This window comes from Mercenaria mercenaria, chromosome 7 (assembly GCF_021730395.1).
Source record: "Mercenaria mercenaria strain notata chromosome 7, MADL_Memer_1, whole genome shotgun sequence".
Taxonomy (NCBI): Eukaryota; Metazoa; Mollusca; class Bivalvia; order Venerida; family Veneridae; genus Mercenaria; species Mercenaria mercenaria.
The window spans coordinates 51920805-51945183 of NC_069367.1; the positions used below are offsets into that span (position 1 = coordinate 51920805).

A 24379-nucleotide genomic window follows, 5' to 3' on the forward strand; every position below is an offset into this window, starting at 1 on the left:
GAGATACATTTTGGTTTATTGTTTCATTAATGAATCGACCTAAGGCAAAATGCATGATTGGCAATAGAACTAAAACATTATTTCCACCACATGCTGAAATATTCATTAAAAGACAATTAAAAAAATGATGTTCTGAGTGCATATGAACGCAACGCAATATATTTGATATGTACATCAATATCAACTGTCAGGGGCTTGGGAATAGTAAACAATCACACCGTTGTATGTCATTACCCCTAGATGCCGAACAGAACTCGTTCATATCAATTTAACTTCTCATTACGTAACTTTTGCGCAGTTACCCTAAAAGAAAGTACTTTTGTTGCATCAGCTTGTGAAGTAGTTAATTGTGTCACTATTCAAATCTCTTGTCGAGTTATCGGGTTAAAATCTGTTTAGCTGTTTCCGTATTTAAACACTGCACATGAATGCTCACACTGAGTTTTCCAAAAAAGTATTTAGAGATACTATCAAAAATATCAAATTCGACAGTATTTTTAGTGTGAAACGATAGCTAAATGCAAGTAAATTAAATGACATTATCCTCATCGCATTGTGAAAACAGAAAATCTATTACTTGATATTTAGAAAATGACCGTGTAAAATATCTGAAGCAAAATGAACAACTCCTGTATTGACTTTGTTCAATGTTTGCCTTATTTAGATTCAGTCATAGGCAATGTAAGTAAGATCAGTATTACAATTAAACCATGAAAAACATTAAACTATTTTCACAGTGCTTTGTCATTTCATAGTGTTAAAAAGTGTATATAAGCTACGAAATTGTCGTGTTTTGTTTTCGCCGCACAGCATTTAATGTCAATATATACTCTAGGTTAAAACGAACAATATACGTAACACAGAGTATGTCTTTTAAACATTGTTAACCTAAAGAGATTATTTATCAAAAGTTTTTTCTCTGTGCTTTTTGTACTTCTACTCCGAAATAAACAGCGCCCTTTACTAAAATACGCCAGGCATGATTGCAGTGGCTATAACGTATATCCACAAAGTCAACTATCATTCATAGATAAAGGAACAAAATAATATTTCGTAATAAATAGACACCCAGTCACGTCAAAATAGACCGATGAGTTTGTTTCATTGATTGACTGCTCAGTACTGCCCAAGACAGTCTACAACTTACATACATATATCTTTTTCAGGTAATAAATATATGGACTTGTGTATTTGGTCATCTGAATAAACGTTTCGTGAATTAAGAAATCATAAACTCATTGTCCTTTCTAAAAAGATATAATTGATGTAGTATCCGCCTCTTTTTCTTTTATAGACATTACAATCTTTTAATCGTAAAAGAAAAATAACGTAAGGGGATGAAAGCATATTGAAACACCAGAAATCGTACAGTAAATATGATATAAAAATGTCAAGGTGTAGAAAAAAATACATTTTACTTTAGAATGCATCAAATAAAATGGATTTTCAGCCAATACAGTAAACACTATCAATGAATTTTTTGTTCTTTGAACATTTCTTGTCCTTTATCACAGAGTATTTACATTTTCTTAGATAAGGCAGAAAGTGGAATATCAATCAATGTTGATTGATCAAATGTCGTCTAGAAAAGGTCGTACGCTTTTTTGTCAGTTGCGAAACATTTTCATCAATTCTGCTTCATGACATCATATTATATAGTCGTATCTAGATGTTCCAGCTCATTCACTGCTATCTTTGTATGTACAATATCTTTTTTTTTAAATTTATATTTATATATACAATTAGCCAGCGTTGAATGCCATATCTTTATTTCTACTTAAATTGACGAATCTTCCTGTTGTACAGTTCATTTTTCCTAAGACGGATGTCACTGCAGTTTGACTGGACCGAGTTTATAATTCCTACAATATTCAGCCGTTTTGTCCCTCTTTTTAAAATTTGTATGTGTTGTTGAAGAGAATAAAAGACAATAACTTAAAAGCTTACATACTTTATCTTCGACACCTCTTGATTTGTGTCTGAAACGTCGTTGTATATTAAAGTTTTTACATGAATTTATTTAGAAATGAAAACATGTTGCCGTAAAGTATCGACTATCAATCAGTAAAGTGATTTCAATAAACAAGGCGTGTTGATTGTCTTGCCGAAACGAATGTCAGTAGACATAATGGATATACATACTAACAAAAGTTGCCCGTGCTGGTGTACTGTTGTAAAACGGCAAGTCTGTATCAATCGCTTGTCTTTGGCTTCTCTCTGTTACAAACTGTGACACCCTTTATAATTAAAGCCTTGAGATGTCTGGTGGTTGCGGGTTTTGCTAGAATTATTTTCATTTAAAATGCAAATCTATAAATATATATGTATAAGAAACAAATACTAATGTGCCTCATATCTAAGATAAACTCTGCCTGACCTTACATGAACAGCGGGAAGTCAGTGATTTAACCATGGGCTGGAATACCTAATCATTGACAGATCTTATATAATCTAAATGACCAGTGTGAATGGATGGAGGATGAATAAGAACTACTTGATCATTGATAATTCATCCGCAGTGTTCTTGAATGGGACTACTTTGTGTAGCACATGAACATCCTTCCTTTGGATGTGATTTGGAATCAAATAAAGATACTACATGATTGTCAGAAATACACTTAACTTTGGTAGCGGGATAAACCCGCAACCAAAAATTGATACCATATAAATGTACTCTTGATAGCATGTTGAATATGCATTAAGGGGTCCCGATGTAACTGTATGCTGAAAATGCCGCTGTTGATTCTTGGTCTATTTCTGCAATGTAAGGGGTTTTACATTTTTCCCATTCCATTTCCAATAATTAACAACTACAACTTTAGTTTTTCAGGAAGAAAACCGTTTCTCACAACGCAGCTAAAGTTCATTAGACACAAATTATAATACAAATACTAATTTTCCTCTATTTTTGACAGATATAGGCGCCTTTTGTCATATAAGTAAATGTTAATTCAAATAATAGCTGATTTTGTACTAATATGCAATAACTTATTCCTTCACAAGATTCCTATTAAACTAGTAATGTTGATAATTGTTTTTTTTTTTAAATTAATCAAAAGGGTTTCAAGCACACATCCTTTCATTTCACTCTTTTTCAATACAACGATTCCTTGTTTTCATTTATTGATAAATGCCACAGTAACTGCAGAATAATTAGATAACATCAGACATCCACGACAGGGAATTCAAAGATCTAGGGATAAGAGACAAAACAGAGAGCTTAGAGGTCAAATTTCTAACATCAATGTCTTTGAGAAACAAAACGAATCGCAATATTATTTGCTGATACATGTGCATTTGCAGCTACACAATACTTAAATATTTTAAACGTCTATTACTTTTGTGCATTTACACAAACATACCAAAAGCCATTTCGATCAAGCTTATATATAACAGATAAAATTACTTGCACTTATGTCTTTTAACTAATCCAGTGGTTTCTCTATGATTCATATAGCGTTCTTACTTTAGCATACTTGAGGAATGCAGAACGAGTAAATGTGCATGGAAATGTCGACACAAGGAAGATCTCTTACAAATGTTTTGATAGTGTTAGTAAACATCACAGTTTGATAACGTCAGTTTCTGCAAAATAAAAGTTCACAAAACCCCTACAGTTTAAATGATGAACAGTTGGACACGAAATGCTCAAACTAATATTACTAAAAAAAACAAACAACTTTGAATTATTAAAAACACGTCTAACATACTGCAAAAGTATTCAGCGAACGGTCAGCCCTAAATTATCAAATCTGTATTTTTGAAATTATCTGGAAAATTAACACCACCCTCCCAAGCAAAGAAACAAAGAAGAAAAAGAAGAATAAGACCAACATTTTCATTTCGCTTTTCACATCACTAAATCAAGACAATTACATACAGCTTCCTGAAAACTACACGCTTGTCTTAAATCAATCTTTTGTTTCCATGTATCACAATAAGAGTTGATATCATCACAGTTCCCTCGAAACAGGCACAAATTCTAATTTCAGGGTACAGAAATTTTTATAGAGTACTTTTGATTATTATTAATAAGCATATTTCCAAAAGGAAATCTGATATTCCTTTTCACGTAAATAAAAAGTTTTATGTCAGTTGCACATGAAAAAAATGTTTTTCAGTGTTTTGATATACAAAAAAATGACAACAGCTGATATAAATGACAGCAGATGACTGCCAAAGCAAAGATAATTTTCTTTTTTTGATAATGCCGAAACAAAATGTTTAATTCGAATGAGAGGTATCAGACAATGCCAAGGATTGCCAGAGCAAATATGTATATCAATGCTAAAGACTGCAAAAGCAAAGCTGTACATCTCAACAGACAGGGGAAAATGATGACCAATGTCTGGCAAAGCAAACAAAAAAGGAGCATCAGATCAATATTTCAATATCCATTATCACTTCTATTGATACCTCCTACAAATTGTTTGAAATTCTCCTCTCCCCTATCCGCTATGTAACGGTACAGAATATTTACATATTACGAGATATAGAAAAAAAAGAACATCAATCCGCCGTGATTGATCAAATGTCTCGAACAGAAAAGGTCTGAATATATTTTGTTACTTCAGAGACATTGAATAATCTACATTTTGAAGGTTGTATCTTGATTTCCTAATTCGAGATATTGAGCAGTTTTTATAATATGAAATGGGGTTTGAAAGTTGTATCTTGATTTCCCAACTTGCTATCTGTGTAGCCATAAAATATATTACATATTTGTTTTCAAATATTTATTATTCATTTTATACATAGATTCACTGCCTGATGTCATACATTTTATCTGAGTTGATGCCAACTTCTTCCGGTGTTACAGCTCAATCGGTGACGGTATTGTGGTTAGATTGGAACATCTATGCTCATCATAGTCAACGTATTCGACGAACAAACCTCTTTTGCCTCAGGATTACATGTGTAAATAAGGTAGCAAGGTACACTTAGATGCGAAAATTTTGGGCACGGACGGTCTTACATGTAGCGAGTCGCAATATTGCACTTCCCCTATGAGCAAAATTTGGGCGGCTATTTTATAGATTGTGTGCATGTTTTGTGCTTTTAATTAATGGCAAGATCAGGATTCTCATACAAGAATAAAGAAAGTTATCAAAGCGAAAGGTTTACATCATCCATGAAAAACAGCGTGCCAAAATCATCAATTTTGCACCTTTTGAACAGTCTACAATGATCCCGCTGCAAGAACACTGTCCAATTTTATTGCATTTCTTAATTTAATAGTCCTTACTGAACGTCAGGACATAAACGGAATGGGGGCCCATCCAGCTCGTTTTTTCGGAAAATAACGAAAATGTTCCTGAGTATCAATCAACAAGCACAGAACCCTTCCGTGAATTGAATTTTTCCGCGAAATGGTGTCTCATTGATCATACAAAGCTACCAGCAGTTAGTTTTCCAACTGACATCAGAATTTTACATGTATCGGCTGTATAAATTTTCTAAAGAATTAATAATCATTATCTCACACCTTAATTTACAGACATCCAAAATCACAATGTTCTCTTTATAACAAATATTAACGGGGGCCAAAATTCGAAAGTGTACCCTGCTACCTAAGCATATTTGCGCAACAGCCATTTTGTCTTGCTTTTAAATTTACACGGGTTGGTGGTCAAATGAAAAGAAGTTAACTAAAATAAAACCCTATTTAAGCATCAGAAACCATAGTATATTGCATATATTGTATTTAGAAGTTCTGGTAGAAAAAAATCATCAATTTAAGACAATCTAGGTATGATATATTTACGATATTAAATTATTAAATCCATTATATACGAGTATTGCTCCTGATGACCTGCTACCGATGATGACTGTAGCAGAGAAAGTACATTTCAGTAGGAGCAGCAGCAGCAGTAGTAGTAGTAGTAGTAGCAGCAGCACCAGCAGCAGGAGCAGTGTTATTTACAGTAGTCGTATTAGTATTAGTAGTCACAAGAGCAGCTTAAACATTTTTATTTGTGAACAACAGAGAAAGAAACATAGTAAATAAAATTCTGCTATATTATGGCAACATTTTTTTTGAGTGTTATTGCATTTGCCTGTAGTGTATCGACTGTCATTCATAGCAATGATCCAATCAGTCAGACATGACTGATTGTCTATCTAATACAACCCCGAATTTGTATTTCCCGAAATGAATGTCGGTAGACATAATGGGTATACATAATAGCCACTGTTGTCATTTCTGGCGTATTGCAACAAAATCAAGCCAGGGAACTTGCAAATCTGTAATCAATATAGCTTCTGATAAATAATCTCTTTGGCTTCTATATAATAAGGTATGCCATATTGTACACAATATTACTATTGTAACACTGATACGGGATTAATATATTAAGGTTTTGCATATATAAGCAAAAATCAGACAATATGACAATGTTGGTGCAATGCATCCAGTTTGCGACTGCAAGGGATCCTGCATTAAGCTCAAATTTTTAGTAACGAAAATGATAGGGACGTTGAGCACTTTATTGTCACTTTTCTGAAAATACGACATAATTGACCAACGATACCTATTATTGACGCACAGTTATAAGGGCATTTATTATTATCTTTTTACTGATGAACAAACATTAAATATTAAACGTTAAAGCTAAATCTGCAGTAGAATCGTCTAGGTACGACGTCAAAGTAGCTCTATGTCGTATAATTTATTTTCTAATAAATGTTATTAGACAGTGATGATTTGGCTGGTATTACATCGGCAAATCAAACCGGACGTTATGGTATCGAGTATTCCTGATATCTTTAGCACATTTTTCACATGACACCAGTTCTGATATTTTAGGTGAATTTAAAGAAGTACACTGTGCTCTAACACGAAAATAAATAGTAAACAGCCAAACTGGTCTTCAGTTCTCGTTTAACACATAATCAGTTATTACAATTTTTGTCAATGAATGAAGAGAATACCTAATTGATATCTAATTGGCAATAATAAAGAACTTTAAGTATTATTTGTATTTTATTGGAAATGTCCTAGAAAGAGTGCCGTGGTCATCATCATATGGAAGCATTATAGAAATAACAATGTGAAAAACAAAATATGCGGCTATGATTCCGTATAAACATCAATAAAAAGTAAAATTTAGAAAATGTCTATTTGTTCAAACGTGTTACTATGAAGTCAGTATGTTTTTTCTTCAGTCAAAATGTTATTCATATCACTGTACACGAGTAAATGTTACTTTGAAAAACTAAAAGAGATACTAAATATTGTTGTGTCAGATGCCATTTTTATCAAACAAGATTATCATTTCTTACACTAAAAGGTTGATTAAATTAAAACTGAAGTAATTATTAACAATTTATAGCCGACCCCCTTCTCCATCACCCATGAGTATAAAAAGAATTTTTTTGGCAAGGAGAGTAAGCTATCACATTATAGTTTGCTTACATTATATTATTGTCTCCAACGAACTCGTGTTGTTATATTTTCAGGTCCTTTTGGATCATGGAGTACATTCATTTTTACTATGATAACCGCTTAAGGCGGTGCTAGGGGCCCACATTCCGTTATCTCTCATGTAAAGACTCAGTCTGCTATTATGCTGCTTGCTTGGGTTTTATGCTTTCAAAGGATCTTTTAACAAATAACTATTATTGTTTAAGTATATATATAGGGAAAACACCTCAGTGCTCTCATATTTTTTGTCATAAGGTTTAACGTGGCTTCGATTCTATTCTCTATATTCAGTGTGTCATTTGTTTATTTTACTTTTTCCTAGTCAGGGTTGTACACACACGCCGCACGTTTTTTTTATTTCAAAATATTTTCCCAGAAACAAACGTACATATATCTATTTTGACAGATGTCGAACTCTTTCAATCAGTTTATTGATATGACAACAGAGCATCAGCCGTCTATTAAGTGGGAGATGTAACGTTTAGCTTCTAGGACTTGGAGATCAAACAAATCAAAACTTCAGTTGCCTAGCATAAAAATCAAATCAGATGTCTGTGCATCTGCTCAAACTGCATCGGATCATAAGATGGCGGGGCAAAAGCAGTTTCAATCATTTGATATTATTTGACGCTGATCTATAATTGCTACATTTGTGTCCATTTTTTTTCAGCTAACCAAAAGATTCCTCTGGGATTCGTATAGAATTAATATTTCGGCATACTAGATGAATGCAGAACGAATAATATAAATTGCCCAAATTGGGACTTAATGCTTTCTGGATATTGTATTAGACGGGTTGTCCGACTAGCTTAATTCTTAATTGCGTTAGACACGCTCATTTTGGACGCCACTGTTTTCTCCGGGCTAACATATCTTGTGCACAGACACATAGACACAAGGACGATTTCTCCGGGATGTATTTTGATATTGTTAGTAAATATAAATAAAAAGATACGTATTACATCAGAAGCCGCTCTTGACTTTAAGCTCATACTACTTTGCGGAGAGTCTGTAGCGAAAGGTACTGCCTCAGTCTATATATCAAATCTGCAATTTTGAAATTAACCCAATCAGAAGATTTCGAAACCCCTCGGACCCCCACTTTAAAAAAGAGAAGAGAAGAGAGAGAGAGAGAGAGAGAGAGAGAGAGAGAGAGAGAGAGAGAGAGAGAGAATATTAATCAGAAAATAATCAGCTTGCAACAACGAAGTCAAAACACCAAAGAAAACAAATTATGTCTTTTAAGATCAAAGCCGTTGTATTTCTTGTATCACTTTATACTAATGTCACTACATGTATGGGATTTGAATTCAACATATCCCACAAAAAGTATTTCAAATGTATTTATTATAGCTCAACCCCGGATGATGTCTTCTTTTACTTCTAATTCAAAGTTATATTTTTACTACAGTTTCTCCGGTAGTTTCAATAATGAAAGTTCTGCACTTGCAGTGAAACTGGCTCATATTTTGCTTCTCCTACTTCATAATGCAACATGCCCGTTTTTAAATAATTTTTACACGTCTTAGGATATGAATATATGAATGCCAACTGCATACTAGAAGCACAATGGCTGATTCTGCTTTACGTATTTATGGAATTCCCGCTCTACTCTTTGCTTATGCAAAGATGATGTTTTTCTTGACAATTGTATAAGAGAAGAGATGTTAATCGTAAAAGACTTCTTTAAATCAAATTACGCTGACTTATTTGATAAAGCTGTATTTTTTTTAATTCAAGATATGTTATATTAAATATGCTACTATCTTCCTGAGAACAAGTTTCCAGTTCTCGGCTATAATTTAGGTTCAAGCGTTTCACTGAATGACGTCAACATAACGCTGGTTTTAGAAGCTCCCTGATAATTAGCATGGACAGTCGCAAATTCGCAAATTATCATCAATAATAGTATCTTTTTTTAACCAAAGCAAATCCTTTTAATTGTGAATCCTACATGACATATCATTTATATACATTTTAAATATCACAAAATCATGTCTAGATATGTATACTCCGCAAAACATTTTCTTTCATTTCATGCATAATATATTTTTATGCTTACTATGAATATTCCATTTGGATTTACTCGTTTAATTGCACTAACTCTGCAGGGGTATCTTCTATTACGTTTTCATTTGTAGTGAATCTGCAGAGCTGTCATGGGTAATTACACTTTAAATTGTATTCACTCTGCAGGGTAGATATCTGTTAATACTCTTTAATTTGCATTGACGCTGCAGAGTTGTCAGGCGTTATTACTCTTTCATTTGCATGGACTCTGCACGGTTGGCAGGTATACGATTAGTGAAAAAAAGTTTACTAAACCCATGTAAAACACACAAATGAAGCTGAAAAATGCCACGGACACTTAGAATGTATATTGGGACATAATGACTTAGAAGCTGATCGAAAGCGAACAAATTACTGGACGATTTACCAATAACATTTAGCGAGTATAATAAATTGTACTGACAGTAGATAATCAAAAAATAATTATTGTGAAACGTATGCAGAGTGGATGCAGTACAATTAAATTTAAAAAAGCGATTTTTTTCTAAAATATGTGGCTTTCTGTACCAAACTTCATATTCTCAACAATTTTATTTCCTTCAATAGATATTATGTTAGCCAGTAATGTAAATATTTACATGGTTCCTTACGGATGAATCTGTCTACGTACAATCACATTTCTTAACTTATACAGTAAAGTTTCTTCAAGTATTACGCTAGTGTTATAGCGAATGCCAGAACATGTAAACCGAAGAACAGCATGATCAGAAATTACAGAACAGGGATAATAACGTATCTATGAATCTGTGCAATAACTTCATCACCCGGGCGTGATTGATTGTCTGTTTAATACAAATCACATTGCTGTTCCCCTCATTTGTACTCGCCAAAATAAATGTCAGAAGCGATAATAGATATGTATAATAATGATATATATATCAGCTACTGCTGTTACTCCTTTTTGCATTTGGCTGAGGAATTGTTGGTTATTACGTATTAATAAGATTTCAATATTTAAGATATACAGTTTATATTATATGCATAATGCTGAATAATGTACGAAATTGGGAGGAGTGGTTTCTGATTTTCTAATACCCGGATAAAACTTTCTTTTGCTATATAACACATGCACTACGTGCAATTTATACCCAGAATTCAATAGGAAAAGGCAAGTGATAAGAACGAAGAATTCTACAATCGTAGCCATAAGTGTATGTATGAAAGTGTATAATTCATATACCCAAAGTAACATCCCGGCGATATTCCGATGTTACAAAAAAAAAAAAAAAAAAAAAAAAAAAAAAAATCCCCACAGAACAAAAACGCTAAAGCTTTAATCCTTTGCTTTACATATTATCATGCATTTATAACCATAATTATAATACCATAAAATCAACTGCATTTATCTACGGCAAATCAACCAAATCTGCGAAGGATAATTACCTGCCTGTATGAAAAATGTATTTCAGTAATTGACAATTATTTACACAGAAACTCATTACGTTTAATATGCTGTTAAAATGTATTTTTCTAAACATGTGAGAAATTTCATAAGTGCATTATAAGATATTGCAAAAATATATTGCAATTAATAAAAGGCCCCATTTCACTATTCTCTAGTAAATTGTATCAAATAGTGATTGATCAAATTTGCTTTCAAAAGAAATATCTCAATTTTCTTGAAACCCAATTATTTTGAGTATCTTAAAGGCATCTAATATTCAATGCATCATTGTTTCTGATGTGAAACTTTGGACTACTGACATATGGTTGCAAAAGACTGCACTCATCTCATTGGATAATTGTTTTACGATAATTCTGATATTTTACAGGTAATACTGTTCCACCAATATATCGACATTTACGCTGCAGAGTTGTCAGGTGTTATTACTTTTTGGCGTTATTACCCTTTCATTTGCATTGACTCTGCAGGGCTGGCAGGTATACGATTCCTGAAAAAAATGTTCACTAAACCAAAATGAAACACACAAATGAAGCTGAAAACAACAACAACAACCAAAAAAACAAAAAAACAAAAAAAAACAAAACAAAAAAAAAAAAAAAAAAAACAACACTTCCGTGCACACGTAGAATGTATATAGGGAGATAATAATTAAGAAGCTGATTGAAGATCTATGAAAAGTAGATATCAAACTTCTAACATTTTATTGTGAAACGTAAGCAGGGTGTATGCAATAAAGTTAAATTTTTAACAGCGAGTTATTTCTAACATATATGGCGTCCTTTACCAAACTTCATATTCTCAGCAATTGTGTTTTCTTTGATAGACTGTTATGTTAGCCATTCATGTAAATATTTACTTTGCTTCGAATGATGTCTATGTAAATTCAGACTTCTTAGCTTATACTCACAGTAAACTTTGTTCAAATATCACGCTAATTTGGAATGGCAGTGTTATAGCGAATGCCAGAACACGTAAACTGAAGAACAGCTTGATCAGAATAGGGATAATAACATGTCTATGAATCTGTGCAATAACTTCATCACCCGGGCGTGATTGATTGTCTGTCTAATACAAATCACATTGCTGTTCCCCTCATTTGTACTCGCCAAAATAAATGTCAGAAGAGATAATAGATATGTATAATAATGACATATATATCAGCTACTGCTGTTACTCCATTTTGCATTTGGCTGAGGAATTATTTGTTATTATGCATTAATAAAATTTCAATATTTAAGATATATACAGTTTATATAAAATATGGATAATGTTATTATATTATTATTATTATTATCATTATTATTATTATACCAGATTTATATAGCGCCTTTTTCATGATCAATTTCACGTTCAAAGGCGTTTTACATAGTTCAAATGCAGCCACAAAGGGCGCATAATTCATCCTCTACTAGTACAGACAGAGCGATCTGACCAGACGGACAGAGTGAGACAAAGCCCCACGACAGAGAGATCAGAAATCAGATACAAGCTTGTCCGGCTAACTTAGCCTAGCTCGTTGCGAATAGACAGTCTGGTTCTTTAACGTGTCCAGTGTATAGCACTGATACACGCAAGGATTGCCTGGGTTCCTGACCAGTACACCTCTAGTTGGGTGGGAAACACTAAAAAGCGTTTCTGAAAATTCCCGAGTAGCTGCCAGGGATCGAACCCCCGACCTCAGGATTGGAAGGCCAGTGTGCAAACCACAAATGTTGAATAACGTACGAAATTTGGAGGAGTGGTTCCTGATTTTCTAATACGCAAAACTTTCTTTGGCTATATAACACATGCACTACATGCAATTTTGACTATTATACCCAGAATTCATTAGGAAAAGACAAGTGATAAGAACGACGCATTCTACAATCGTAGCCATCAGTGTATGTATGAACGTGTATAATTCATATACTCAAGTAAACATCCCAGCGATATCCCGATGTTACGAAACAAAAAAATCCCCTCACAACAACAAAAAACAAAACAAACAACAACCCCCACCCCCAACAAAACAACAACAAAACACACACACACACACACACACACACACACACACAAAACAAAACAACAGCAACAACAACAAACCGCTAAAGCTTTAATCCTTTGCTTAGCATATTACCATGCGTTTATAACCATAATTATAATATCATAAAATCAATTGCATTAATCTACGGCAAATCAACCAAATCTGCAAAGGATAATTACCTGCCTGTATGAAAACTGTATTTCAGTAATTGACAATTATTTACTCAGAAACTCATTACCGCTTCTGTGCTCTCTTTAACGTGATGTTTATCTCAATAGAGGTATAAACGTTTACCAATGATTGCCAAAGTAAAGAAAAATGAACATACAGATCAATATATCATTAAGCAGTGACCCAAGAGAGAGCTAATTGTGTGTTCGTATCAATAATAAATTGATACACAATGAAAAGGGTATAGAGATAATGAAAAGGTGGTACTTTAGCGTAACATTACATCGTTTATGAGAACAAGACACTGTCACATATCGCTTTCAAAGAAGTGTTTGCTGCGAATTTATTAGTGTTTTTCATGATTTCGCAATGTTCAACTTAAAACTGTGAAATCTTGTCACTTCACTTCTTCACATTAGTATGAACTTCACGCTTTCACGCATGACAACTTATTACTTTTTAAAACCCTCATAAAACCAGACACCGTGAAATTAAAAACGACAGAATAATAGTCAAATACGCACATAATTGCGAGTTTTCTCACAAGACCACTTCAAGGTAAAATTGGAACGACGTTCGTGGCCGTCTTTGTTTATTATCTGTCCTCACTTGACAACAATTTCAGCCTACAACATTTAATTTCACTAACATTTACATTTTATGTTTTATGTCAGTACTTATGTTATTGGTTACCATATGTAGGGTACAAATATCACCAATGTTGTTTTAAAGTCTTTATTAAGTGCTCGTATTCATGAATTGTTTTCGAGTATTACATCATCTAAGGCAAGAAATCCAATTTCAGCCTATCACATTAAAGTAAATATACGAATTTCCGCATAGCCTTTTGTCTATGATTTAGCAATCTTTCGAAGGATTTCTGGATTTCTAGAAATGTTGTTTGTTATTAGGAGAAATAGCTGTTTGGTATTGTATTACAATCAGCAATTAAATTCATTCTTAAACCAAACAAAAGGAACTGAAAAAGTGGTTTGTTAATAGTTTCTTAAGCAAGGTTGATAGTATTTTTATTTATGATAGCTGTAAATAAGTATATTTCACGTACCGTTCTCACTGTTATGTCTCACACTTCGGCAATGGAAGTAAAAATAGTTCATCCAAAGAAGATTTTTTTCATTTAACGTTCGGAAAATTTAGTCATGGAAGTAGAGTACCATGTTAATTTTTCTCGGCAGAACTTAAATCATAATAATAGACGCAGTGCCACCTTGATTTTATTGCGACTTTTCCACACTTCCGGGGTGAAAATAGATCAATTAATGTTTAACACTTATAATTTTATAAAAATGGCCGTGAATTTGTGTAAAGTACATTTGTTTTTGTAAAGTACATAAAAACAGAAGTACTCACCTGACTTTGTCTGGAATGGGTGATACTCGGCATGTCCTTGACTTATTCCCGATCATTGTATATCCACATTTATATCCTTTCATGAATCGTCAGACATTTCCAGTCAATATACAGTGATATATGACATTTATTTAATGTTGTTATCATGAATTCTGTTTATGTTCGTTATACAGGATTTATTCCTCTCCAACGGTATATAATTTTCCGGAATGTTTTGTAGCTAGAAAGTAACACATCAAAAACCGTTTTCCCAGAATGGTTTGAAACAATCCGTTTGAGTTAGGTAGTTGTAATATAATCTATAAAATCCATTTAGTCATGAAGCATAATTTATTTCGAAGTCATGCACGTATCAGGCATTCTCTTTTATCGCATTTTCCAATAGCACTGATATGTAAATCAACACTTATTTGTACATTCCAATATGTTTAAAAAGAAGGAAATATATTAAATTATTAAATATAGGGAGATTTATCCGTATGCTTTGTGTGGTTCTCCTTGAACTTAGCTATTTTGTTGAATCTAACACAGATGATCTTTGTTCTAACGGCTCAGCACTGAAATAAAAATATAACTTACAACTTAATTATGCAGATATATAATCGTTCTTCATTGTATTTAAATATGCTCCAGTGAGTGATACTAAACAAAACCTCACGGGAAAAAACAACAACAACAAAACATCTTTTAGTTTTACCAGCAACTTTTTACATAAATCTGACGTGTTTTTTTATGACGATGAATAAAACCAGATACATGTTACCATCCACATAATTTATATGATTCCCATGGGTGAGATCTGAGATTTGATACCTGTCGAAGTGACAATCCCGGAAACATCTTTTAGTTAATCCAATAAATTTATAGCAAACTCTGATGCGGTTCTTAACGACGTGTTAAACCAGAAAGCTGTACATAATACATGTCACCCTCCACATATTTTCTGTGAATAAACGGGTGGAATTCCTATTGGTGAGATCTAATAATTGTCAGAGTGACCTATCTGTACTTAGGTAATGAAAAAAAAAACAAAAAAAAGTATTTCCCTCAAGGCTTATTTCGTACAAGAGATTAAATGTTTCAATCTGAAACAAGAAACATGAAATTAAAACGTTTGATGGATCTGAGTGATCAAAGGATGAAATGTAATGCCTCATAACTTTGGCTATTTGATCAGGCGAAACTTTTTTATGTAAACTTAGCTTTTATATATACTGACTTGCCGATAAAATGGAAACGTTTGCTTTTAAGCCTTTCATTTCTCCCCCTTTATGAAATACTCTCACTTGAAAATCGCTTGGTTCTAACTTTTACAAATTAAAAACATGTTAAAACATACTTGAATGAAAAGTTAATCGCCTTAGATATCCCAGCAATGCATCTTTTCTATGATTTTGATGACAAACTCTAAAATGTCTAAAGAATTTTCAGAAACAAAGACATAAGTATGATAAAAACAGAATGCAAAGAATCATGTACTCTCACTTGTGTGATGTTCTTGAATATTTGTATAGCATTTTCCGAAAAAAGACTAAACATATTCATACATCTTGAATAATGTCTGTGTTCCTGTTATTTAGTTTTCTCTATGTAATTTGATAAAAGTCGTGTATATATATATATTTACACAAAATACATTTACATAACGTAGTTAGTAGATTCTGTAACTGGCAATAAATTCTTACTAAACATTACCATTATTTGCACAGAATTAAGCTATTGCGAATGAAAAAATGTGTACAACAAAACTATTCACTGCAAACATTTTAACAAATATATTACAAGGGCAATAAAGCTTACCTTTATCTTTATCCAGTAAAATATCACTCCTTTATTTCAGACAGTTTCTGGCTGTAAGATCACAATTGCTCTATACAGACAGAAGCAAATCGACATAACTAGTTATCTGCAGACCCCAATTAACACATTCAATTCATTTATTATTACATGAGCACGTGAGCACGTGCTGGGAGACAAGATAATTACCGTTAACAATGCTTCCAGCATTGGCAGTTAATAAATCTAATTAGAGAGATAGTAAACACACTGCTATCCTACGACCTCAATCCGTTTTTTTTGGTTAAAAAAGTCACATGAACACATCACTGTTGAATAATTAAAATGCTATTAAAATGTACTTTTCAAATCATGTGAGAAATTTCATTAGTGCATTATAAGATATTGCAAAACCATGTTACAATTAATAAAAGGCTCCATTTCAAAATTCTCTGGTAATTTATATCAAGTAGTGATTAATCAAATTTGCTTTCAAAAGAAATATCTCAATTTTCTTGAAACCCAATTATTTTGAGTATCTTAAAGGCATCTGATATTCAATGCATCATTGTCTCTGATGTGAAACTTGGGACTACTGACATATAGTTGCAAACGATTGCACTCATTGGATAATTGTTTTACGATGATTCTGAATATATTAGAGGTAATATTGTTCCACCAATATCTCGACATTATCATCGTAATCGTTATCATCGCGATGATATCAGTAGATACTCACAGAAGATGTCAGCATAGACTCGCCAAGGTATTCGCAAAAAAATCTCTATAGATTCTCTAATGTATTCGCAAACATATCAGTAAAGACGGTAATATATCGGTAGAGACTTGCGAAGGAATAACTAATTATTAGACCCAGACAATCTTACAACGTGTCTTAAAAACTTTGTTAAAATTAGGGATTTGGTATCTCGTAAAATATTAAGGCCTATTAAAAAGACTTTTTTTTCATTCCAAGTAACTATAAAGGTATACTAGACCGAAATTTCATATTTAAAACCATGAACACTAACTAAATACAGTTTATGTAAACATGAATCAACAAGTTTATGTATTTTAACAGTACTATACGTATATGCATAGAAGGTATTTCTTTAAGACTAAATGATCTCGAACGCTCCACATAATAAAGAGTGTAAGTTTGTTCCTATTTTCACCATAGGCTTCATTTTCAAATGAGTTTTTAAGTACCGCTGTAATTTAAACATTCAAACAAGAACGTATATCAGTTTAAGAAAATTGAAGAAAAACATTATAATTTCCGGACAAACTGGATTCTTTGTCTATAAAACATATATATTTTGAAATCACTCAATTCCGAAAAGGCAAATATTTTCACTGCTTCCATCCACTGAATTATACAGTTTACATGTACTGGTCACTTAAATAAATTCATGGTTCTGGCTAAAGTAGCTTATAGGTATGAAAACGTTCAATCAATATTAGTTATGGAATTGAAAAGCTAGCCTGTAAAATATTCAACAGCTTGATTTTATCCGAAATGGCATTATCCAAACTTGGCACACTTTTTAAATGTGAAATCTAGCTTACGGTCTACATGCTTAATTGCATTTGATGGCATTCTTGTATACTAAACAGGTTTTACAGTAACAATGCAAGACGTGCAACAAAATCCATTCGACACTATTCAGTTTATCAGGGTTACAAAAACGAATAGGAACGAATTTACTACACACCCTTAATACATATTATTACATAATATGTCGTACGCTCGTGAAAAGATGGTGAACGCACGACCTAACGTAATCTAGAAAAAATTAAGTGTGTGTCCTAAACGTACCACTGTGGAATAAGGTCAGTAATTCGGTCGAAAATGTGCTTCCGTGGTGTAGTCGAAAGAAGTCCATAATAAATAGATCCTAATTTTCCTTTTTTTTGCGCAAATTCGTGTAGAACGAGTGCTTTAATCACCATTTTTCACTACTAGAATACATTCTGCATGAAATGAGACGGTTTTCATGTTCATAGACCCCACATGGCAAGTTTTGCAGATCGAAACCGGAAGTAGGTGTTTATTGCAATATGCGCCATTTTTAGGGTAGCAGACCACAACTGACTGGCATTTCACTAGGAACTACATAACCCCCTATTTTCTTTTCATTTTTTCGTTAATTTGTGATAGAACTTTCATGAAAAATAGGTGTAGGAAAAAGTGATGTTCTCTAAAGATACGTAAAGACGACCTGAAGTTGTCGTTTTTTTATATGAAACAAAGAAGGATTTGAATTACTGACCTAAGCATGGTGATATAAAATCTTTATAATGATTTACGAATACATCATTCAGTTTCAATCAAGCCTGCTCTATTATCTAATATTGCATCTGTTGAGATCTGTATTTAATCAAACTCGTCAAAAGCATACATTACACATTGATTTATTAAGTACCACATTGTCATTGACTGAGTCCCAGACGCTACGCTGTTTAAATTACATATTTACTCAAAATGGTAAATATTACGAAACGTTCTTGGCATAGAAAATAACATGCAACATGTTTTACGCACACAAACGGCAGTTTAAAAAATACAGAACATATTGCTTGATTTTAGTTTTTGTACGAGAAGAACCCGCATTTTCTGTATTATTTTACATTTTTACTTTGAAATTAGCAACAACTGCACGGATTTTTTATGCAATGTTGTCCATATGTCTGTGTTTGATTATACCTACTATGATATGATTCTTTTACTGACGTGCTGTGTATGGATTCGTTGTATAAGGTAACTTCTTTATGTTCAATATGTAGATGAGATTATGATAAAGACATATCTAATTATATATGGTCCGAGTGTAGATATTCGAAAGGAATTCTGTCGTATTAACAACATATTAATTATGTTTCCGTGGCTGAAGTAACCGGTAATCGAGAGTTTCGACCACCTTTGCACAAATAAACATCAATCTGGTCTGGCGTACATTATGAGAAAATCTAAAGTCAGTTATTTACTTCTTTTTCTATGTATAGCAGACTTAAATTGATACCTACGCACTTACAAGTTAATACAGAATTATGACAATGACCATAAATGACAAAAGTCACTATCACAAAGAGGATATTGCTCATGCATCAGCATTACTCTGCATTTATCGGTCAACTTGGCCTCTTCTATCCACTTAGGAAGAATAACGTGTCTGCAGAGTGCAAAAACAAATTTATTCGCAGATACATAATATCCGTTTCATAAACAATGCCTTTTTATACATGCTATAAATGTTGCTCTTGCCCATTTCCGTTTACACTCGAAACCTCTCTCTCGATGTGAAATCTTTCATGTCTGGAAACCAAACAGCTAGCCTGAGGAAGCCAAGGTGCTCTCCATGCCTTAAATAATGCTCGTGGGTGCACCTGGGTGGTCTTCCTCCACCATTTATAGCCACAAAGTTGCCATATGACTATAATTATATCTGTGTAAAAAATCAGACAAAATATAGTTTTTTTTTCCCGCGAAAATATGTGTTATCATTAGACAGAGGGAAAAAGGCCTATTTCTCTGCCAAATAAATTTGTTGTGAGAGTTAAGTAATTGACTTTCTACAGAGAATACCCCGGTCCTGGAATAATTAGGCGTTATTTATCCTTGTCGTTAATTAGTTTGATGCCTGTCATTATATATCTGTCATGTATTATGTATACGCACATATTGATCTAAATATTTTCTGAACATATGTCCATTTTCTCGATAAGAAGAAACGTTCATGTATACGTAGTTGAAATACATATAACTGGCCAAGCATTCCCAACTTTAGATAAGGAGATCTAAATCATATTTTGCGTATTTTGGTATAACTGCATTTTCTATAGGTTATTGAAAGTGCCTGTGAGGGCATACAATAATTGCATGAGATGTAAAGATGAAATGAAAATGTGTTAGTGTTCACAGCTATAGTTGGATAGAATATAAAATCTGGAAATTAGATCCCTCGGAAGCACCGAAAACAAAGCAAACAGTGAAAATTGCAGACTCGGTTTGATTGAGTCTGTTCATGAGCAGTAATGGAAAATGCAACACTGCCCACGCCCCCTAGCACCGGCTTAAGCAGTATTCAATCTTCAAATCTAAATGAGTTGCATTCAATGATCCCGAAGGACCAGAAAATATAACAACACTGAGATGAAGTCGGGGCGACTTTTTACGGCCGCCACACAGCACTTAACACCCGCTGTTGTGAAGTAAATAAAATCTGGAAATTAGATCCCTCGGAAGCACCGAAAACAAAGCAAACAGTGAAAATTGCAGACTCGGTTTGATTGAGTCTGTTCATGAGCAGTAATGGAAAATGCAACACTGCCCACGCCCCCTAGCACCGGCTTAAGCAGTATTCAATCTTCAAATCTAAATGAGTTAAAATCAATGATCCCGAAGGACCAGAAAATATAACAAAAAAATCCATACCTTTTCCAACTAAAACTGGTTTCAAAAATTGTATGTGTATCAATCCTTTTATGCTAATATTAATTAATCAAGATGTGTTGTCATAATCCACTCTCGAATAATAAATTTTCCAATTTTTGAAGTCTCCAAAGATACCACATCGCAGAAAGAACTATTATTCCGGCCTGTAGAGATGTAGTGTTTGCTGGATATTCCAATATTTACTCAAGGCTAATTGACAACATGCCTAGACTGATTGTCAATGGAAAATATCTGCTAATATTTCACATGTTCCAGGTATAAATTGGAAAACACTTATCATGATTTTTTTTTACATTTTCCACTATTTGAGTAGTACAAAATATCAAAGGATTTTGAAGAAAGGAAGACATATATGGCATGTCAAACGTAGCTAAATTATATAATCTATTTTATTATTATTGTATGTCTGTTATTGTTATTCAATGTCATTTCATTCATATTCTTAATTTTGCTATTGTTATTGTATATGTCGTTACTAGCATTTAGGAGTGACCTGTCGCTTTTATTAATAGATTTGAAAGGTTACTTTAGTAAAGGAGTACCTTACCTTTTTATAACTTATTTTTATAATGAATATTTAAATGACTGCCTTCTTCGACAATTAGACGCCGTGATGCAGTGGTAAGCGTGGCTGCTCTAGAATCTAACTTTTGTGAGTTCGAATTCCAACGGAGATTAAATTTTTTCTTTTCATAGAGACCGTACCATAGCTCTTCGCATACTTTGATTTTTCAAACTAAAGTGATTTTTACAAGTGCACCGGTTACGATAAAAATGTAAACAACGGACTCTGTCTATGAAACTTTGAAATGAATGAATGACAGTCGATCTTAGTCATAATACTGACTGACAGTGAATGCTAATGACTCCATGTGTTGCAGAAAGGTATTTAGTTTGTAACTGTAATTTCCCATCAATTGAAATCCTCTCAAAACTGATAAAATAATTACTTATATTTGGACAAAACTCACCATCTTTGCCGTTCGACAGCTGCAAAAAGGGCAAATATAAAAGATTCAGTGTAAGTAATATTTCACTGGTACTACCAGTTAGTAAGTTCATACTCTGAACAACACGTCAGAGAAATTTGGGCAGATTTGACCGATTATGACGTTGGCAGCATTAGATTATATTTTTTTTTTTACACAAAAATTGCCGTTAGGTAACAAAGCGAATGCGCCAATAATCCGGAGTTCACCGATTATTGTTCCAGTTCACGCAATGTAATCCAGCAATTAAACTGCATAGCTATTAGCTACTGCTGTTATAGGGAAGTGGTAGAGTGTCTGCCTTAGGTGTGAGAGGTCCTGGGTTCGAGTCCCAGTTAGAGCTTAACTATTTAGATTCTGCCAAAGCATAGTTTTGCTGTTAATAGACTGTTCCAGATGTTCTAAATTTTTAGCACACAGTATCATGGATCACTATTTAGCAATCCAGATCAAAGTTGAATGTTAAATCAAATGCACCCAATTAGAAAATATTGACTATATTATGTCCCTTTGATGTTTATGCTCTCCATGTTCAAGAAGAGTTACATTTCCTTGATCACAAAATTTTCGTTAACATGAACATATTAAATGCTCATAACTCCACACTTCTGGTTAAAATATTGTCTATATTTCTGTTTTTGAGAAATATATGGACATTTGTATTCATTTCAAAGCTTTTTAACTTCAAACCTATGATTTGAAAAATTTAGGTACTATCTCTACTTTTCATTTTATATTTTGCTAATATACATTTTAAAATGATGTTAATGTTAAACATGTATTTGAATCGCATTACTTGTATCATTTTGCTATTTTCGCATATAACATAGGTTTTTCAAATATCTTCTTCATTGTGAATTATTCAACATGGTTGACATAGCTCTTGACAATTTGGTCATTCAACTAGCTGATGACACTGATTCGGAGGAAACCGACACCGCCAGCGAGTGTGAAGATGCTCGATTGGACGCGTGTGTTTGAAATGTATTGAATGTATTGAACTTGTACGAATGAAATTAAAAATGAAATTGAAATGATGAAATAAAATGAAATTTAAAAAAAATGAACATGAAAAATGTAAATAAAACAAATTCAATCATAAAACAAATCGCCCTGTATGGGATTCGAACCAACAGCCTCCTAATCGCAAAAGTTAATTCACTAACAAGATTCCTCAATCGTACTAACTGAGCTACAGATGCAATTTCAATCTGTGCATTATTTGAAATATATTTATAGTTTAAAAAAAGTCAAATAGCTTTCAACCCCTTATTTAATAAATGGAACAGTCTGGAAAATCCAAATCTAAAAATAAAAGCGACAGGTCACTCCTAATTGCTAATATTCTTATTGTATAATCGATATTCTTATGGTAAAAGCATTATTGTTATTCTATATTTCGTTATTGTTACTGTATCTTTGATATTGTTATCCAGTGTCGTAGTATTCATATTCTAAATCTTACTATTGTTATTGTATATGTCGTTATTCTTATTGTATGTTCGATATTCTTATGGTAAAAGCATTATTGTTATTCTATATTTCGTTATTGTTACTGTATCTTTGATATTGTTATCCAGTGTCGTAGTATTCATATTCTAAGTCTTACTATTGTTATTATATAATAGGGTTATTATAACAGTAGCTCGATCTGGGATGCAGTATTCGGCTCGAGTGGATTTTGCCAGATCGGATCTCACGAGGCGCGCAAGCGCCGAGTGTGATCCGACCTTGCAAGATCCACGAGAGCCGAATACAAAGTCCCAGATCTAGCTACTGTTATAATGACCCTTTTATTATATACCTTTACCATTTTGATTCTTGTTTTGTTCTTGAACAAAATCTTCAATGTTTATCGATATTAAATGGAACTTAGTGAAGTTTTTTATGTGCGCTATTTATAGAAATGTGTCGGGTCATGCATATTAATGAAAATAGTCCGGCAGCATACAATACGGAAGGTACAATACGGAATTTAAAAGGTACAGTACGGAATTTTTGTCTGTCTGTTCATATTTAATTGTGAAATACAAGCCGATTTTTTACAAAATTTATATAGGTATATAATAAATGTCGTTATTCGTATTATAGTTCCCGGAAAAAAAGTTTGGATTTCCTGTGTATTTTTATGGATATCATTCTTTTACTTTACCAATGTCTTTATTATCTTTTATAACCACTGCAATCCCGTGTTCGAACTGTGGAAAAAACAGCAATAATTATCCAGTTATCAAATAGTTAGCTTCCCATATGACAAATGCATTTCAGTGATAGTTTTCTCCAATAACTCATTACCACTTCTGTAATAGAGAGTTATAAATGATTGCCAGTGACAGCCAAACAAAGATGTTCTTCGCGATAGAAGGGTATAAATGCCACTGACTACCAGCCGAAGCAAAGATGGTAATCCCGATCGAGAGGTATAAATGATTGCCAAAGACTGTGAAAGCAAATATTAATATACAGATCAATATGACAGTAAGATAATGACCCAAGAAATAGCTTGTTATGCCTAGCTATTAATCGCAAATTGGTATAATGATATTAATAATGACCACACAATATTAGGGACGATACTTGTAACGTTATAGCCAAACTCTATCTAAAATCTAAGTACAGAATTTTATAAGTAAATTATCTAGACGGCAATCTATCAAACGACCTCTTGGGGGCCTATTAAAAGATGTCTCCAGCA

General features: G+C 33.0%; 1 protein-coding gene across 1 annotated transcript in view; it reads right to left on the reverse strand.

Moving 5' to 3' along the window:
* The window catches only part of LOC123554163 (tyrosine-protein kinase SRK3-like), a 114602-nt gene extending 99715 nt beyond the window's left edge, over positions 1–14887 (reverse strand). Inside the window, exon 1 of the mRNA XM_045344104.2 lies at positions 14464–14887. Coding sequence (XP_045200039.2) covers positions 14464–14546 — 83 coding nt within the window. The 5' untranslated portion in view covers positions 14547–14887. The remainder of the gene's footprint in view (positions 1–14463) is intronic.
* Between the last annotated feature and the right edge of the window lie 9492 nt (positions 14888–24379).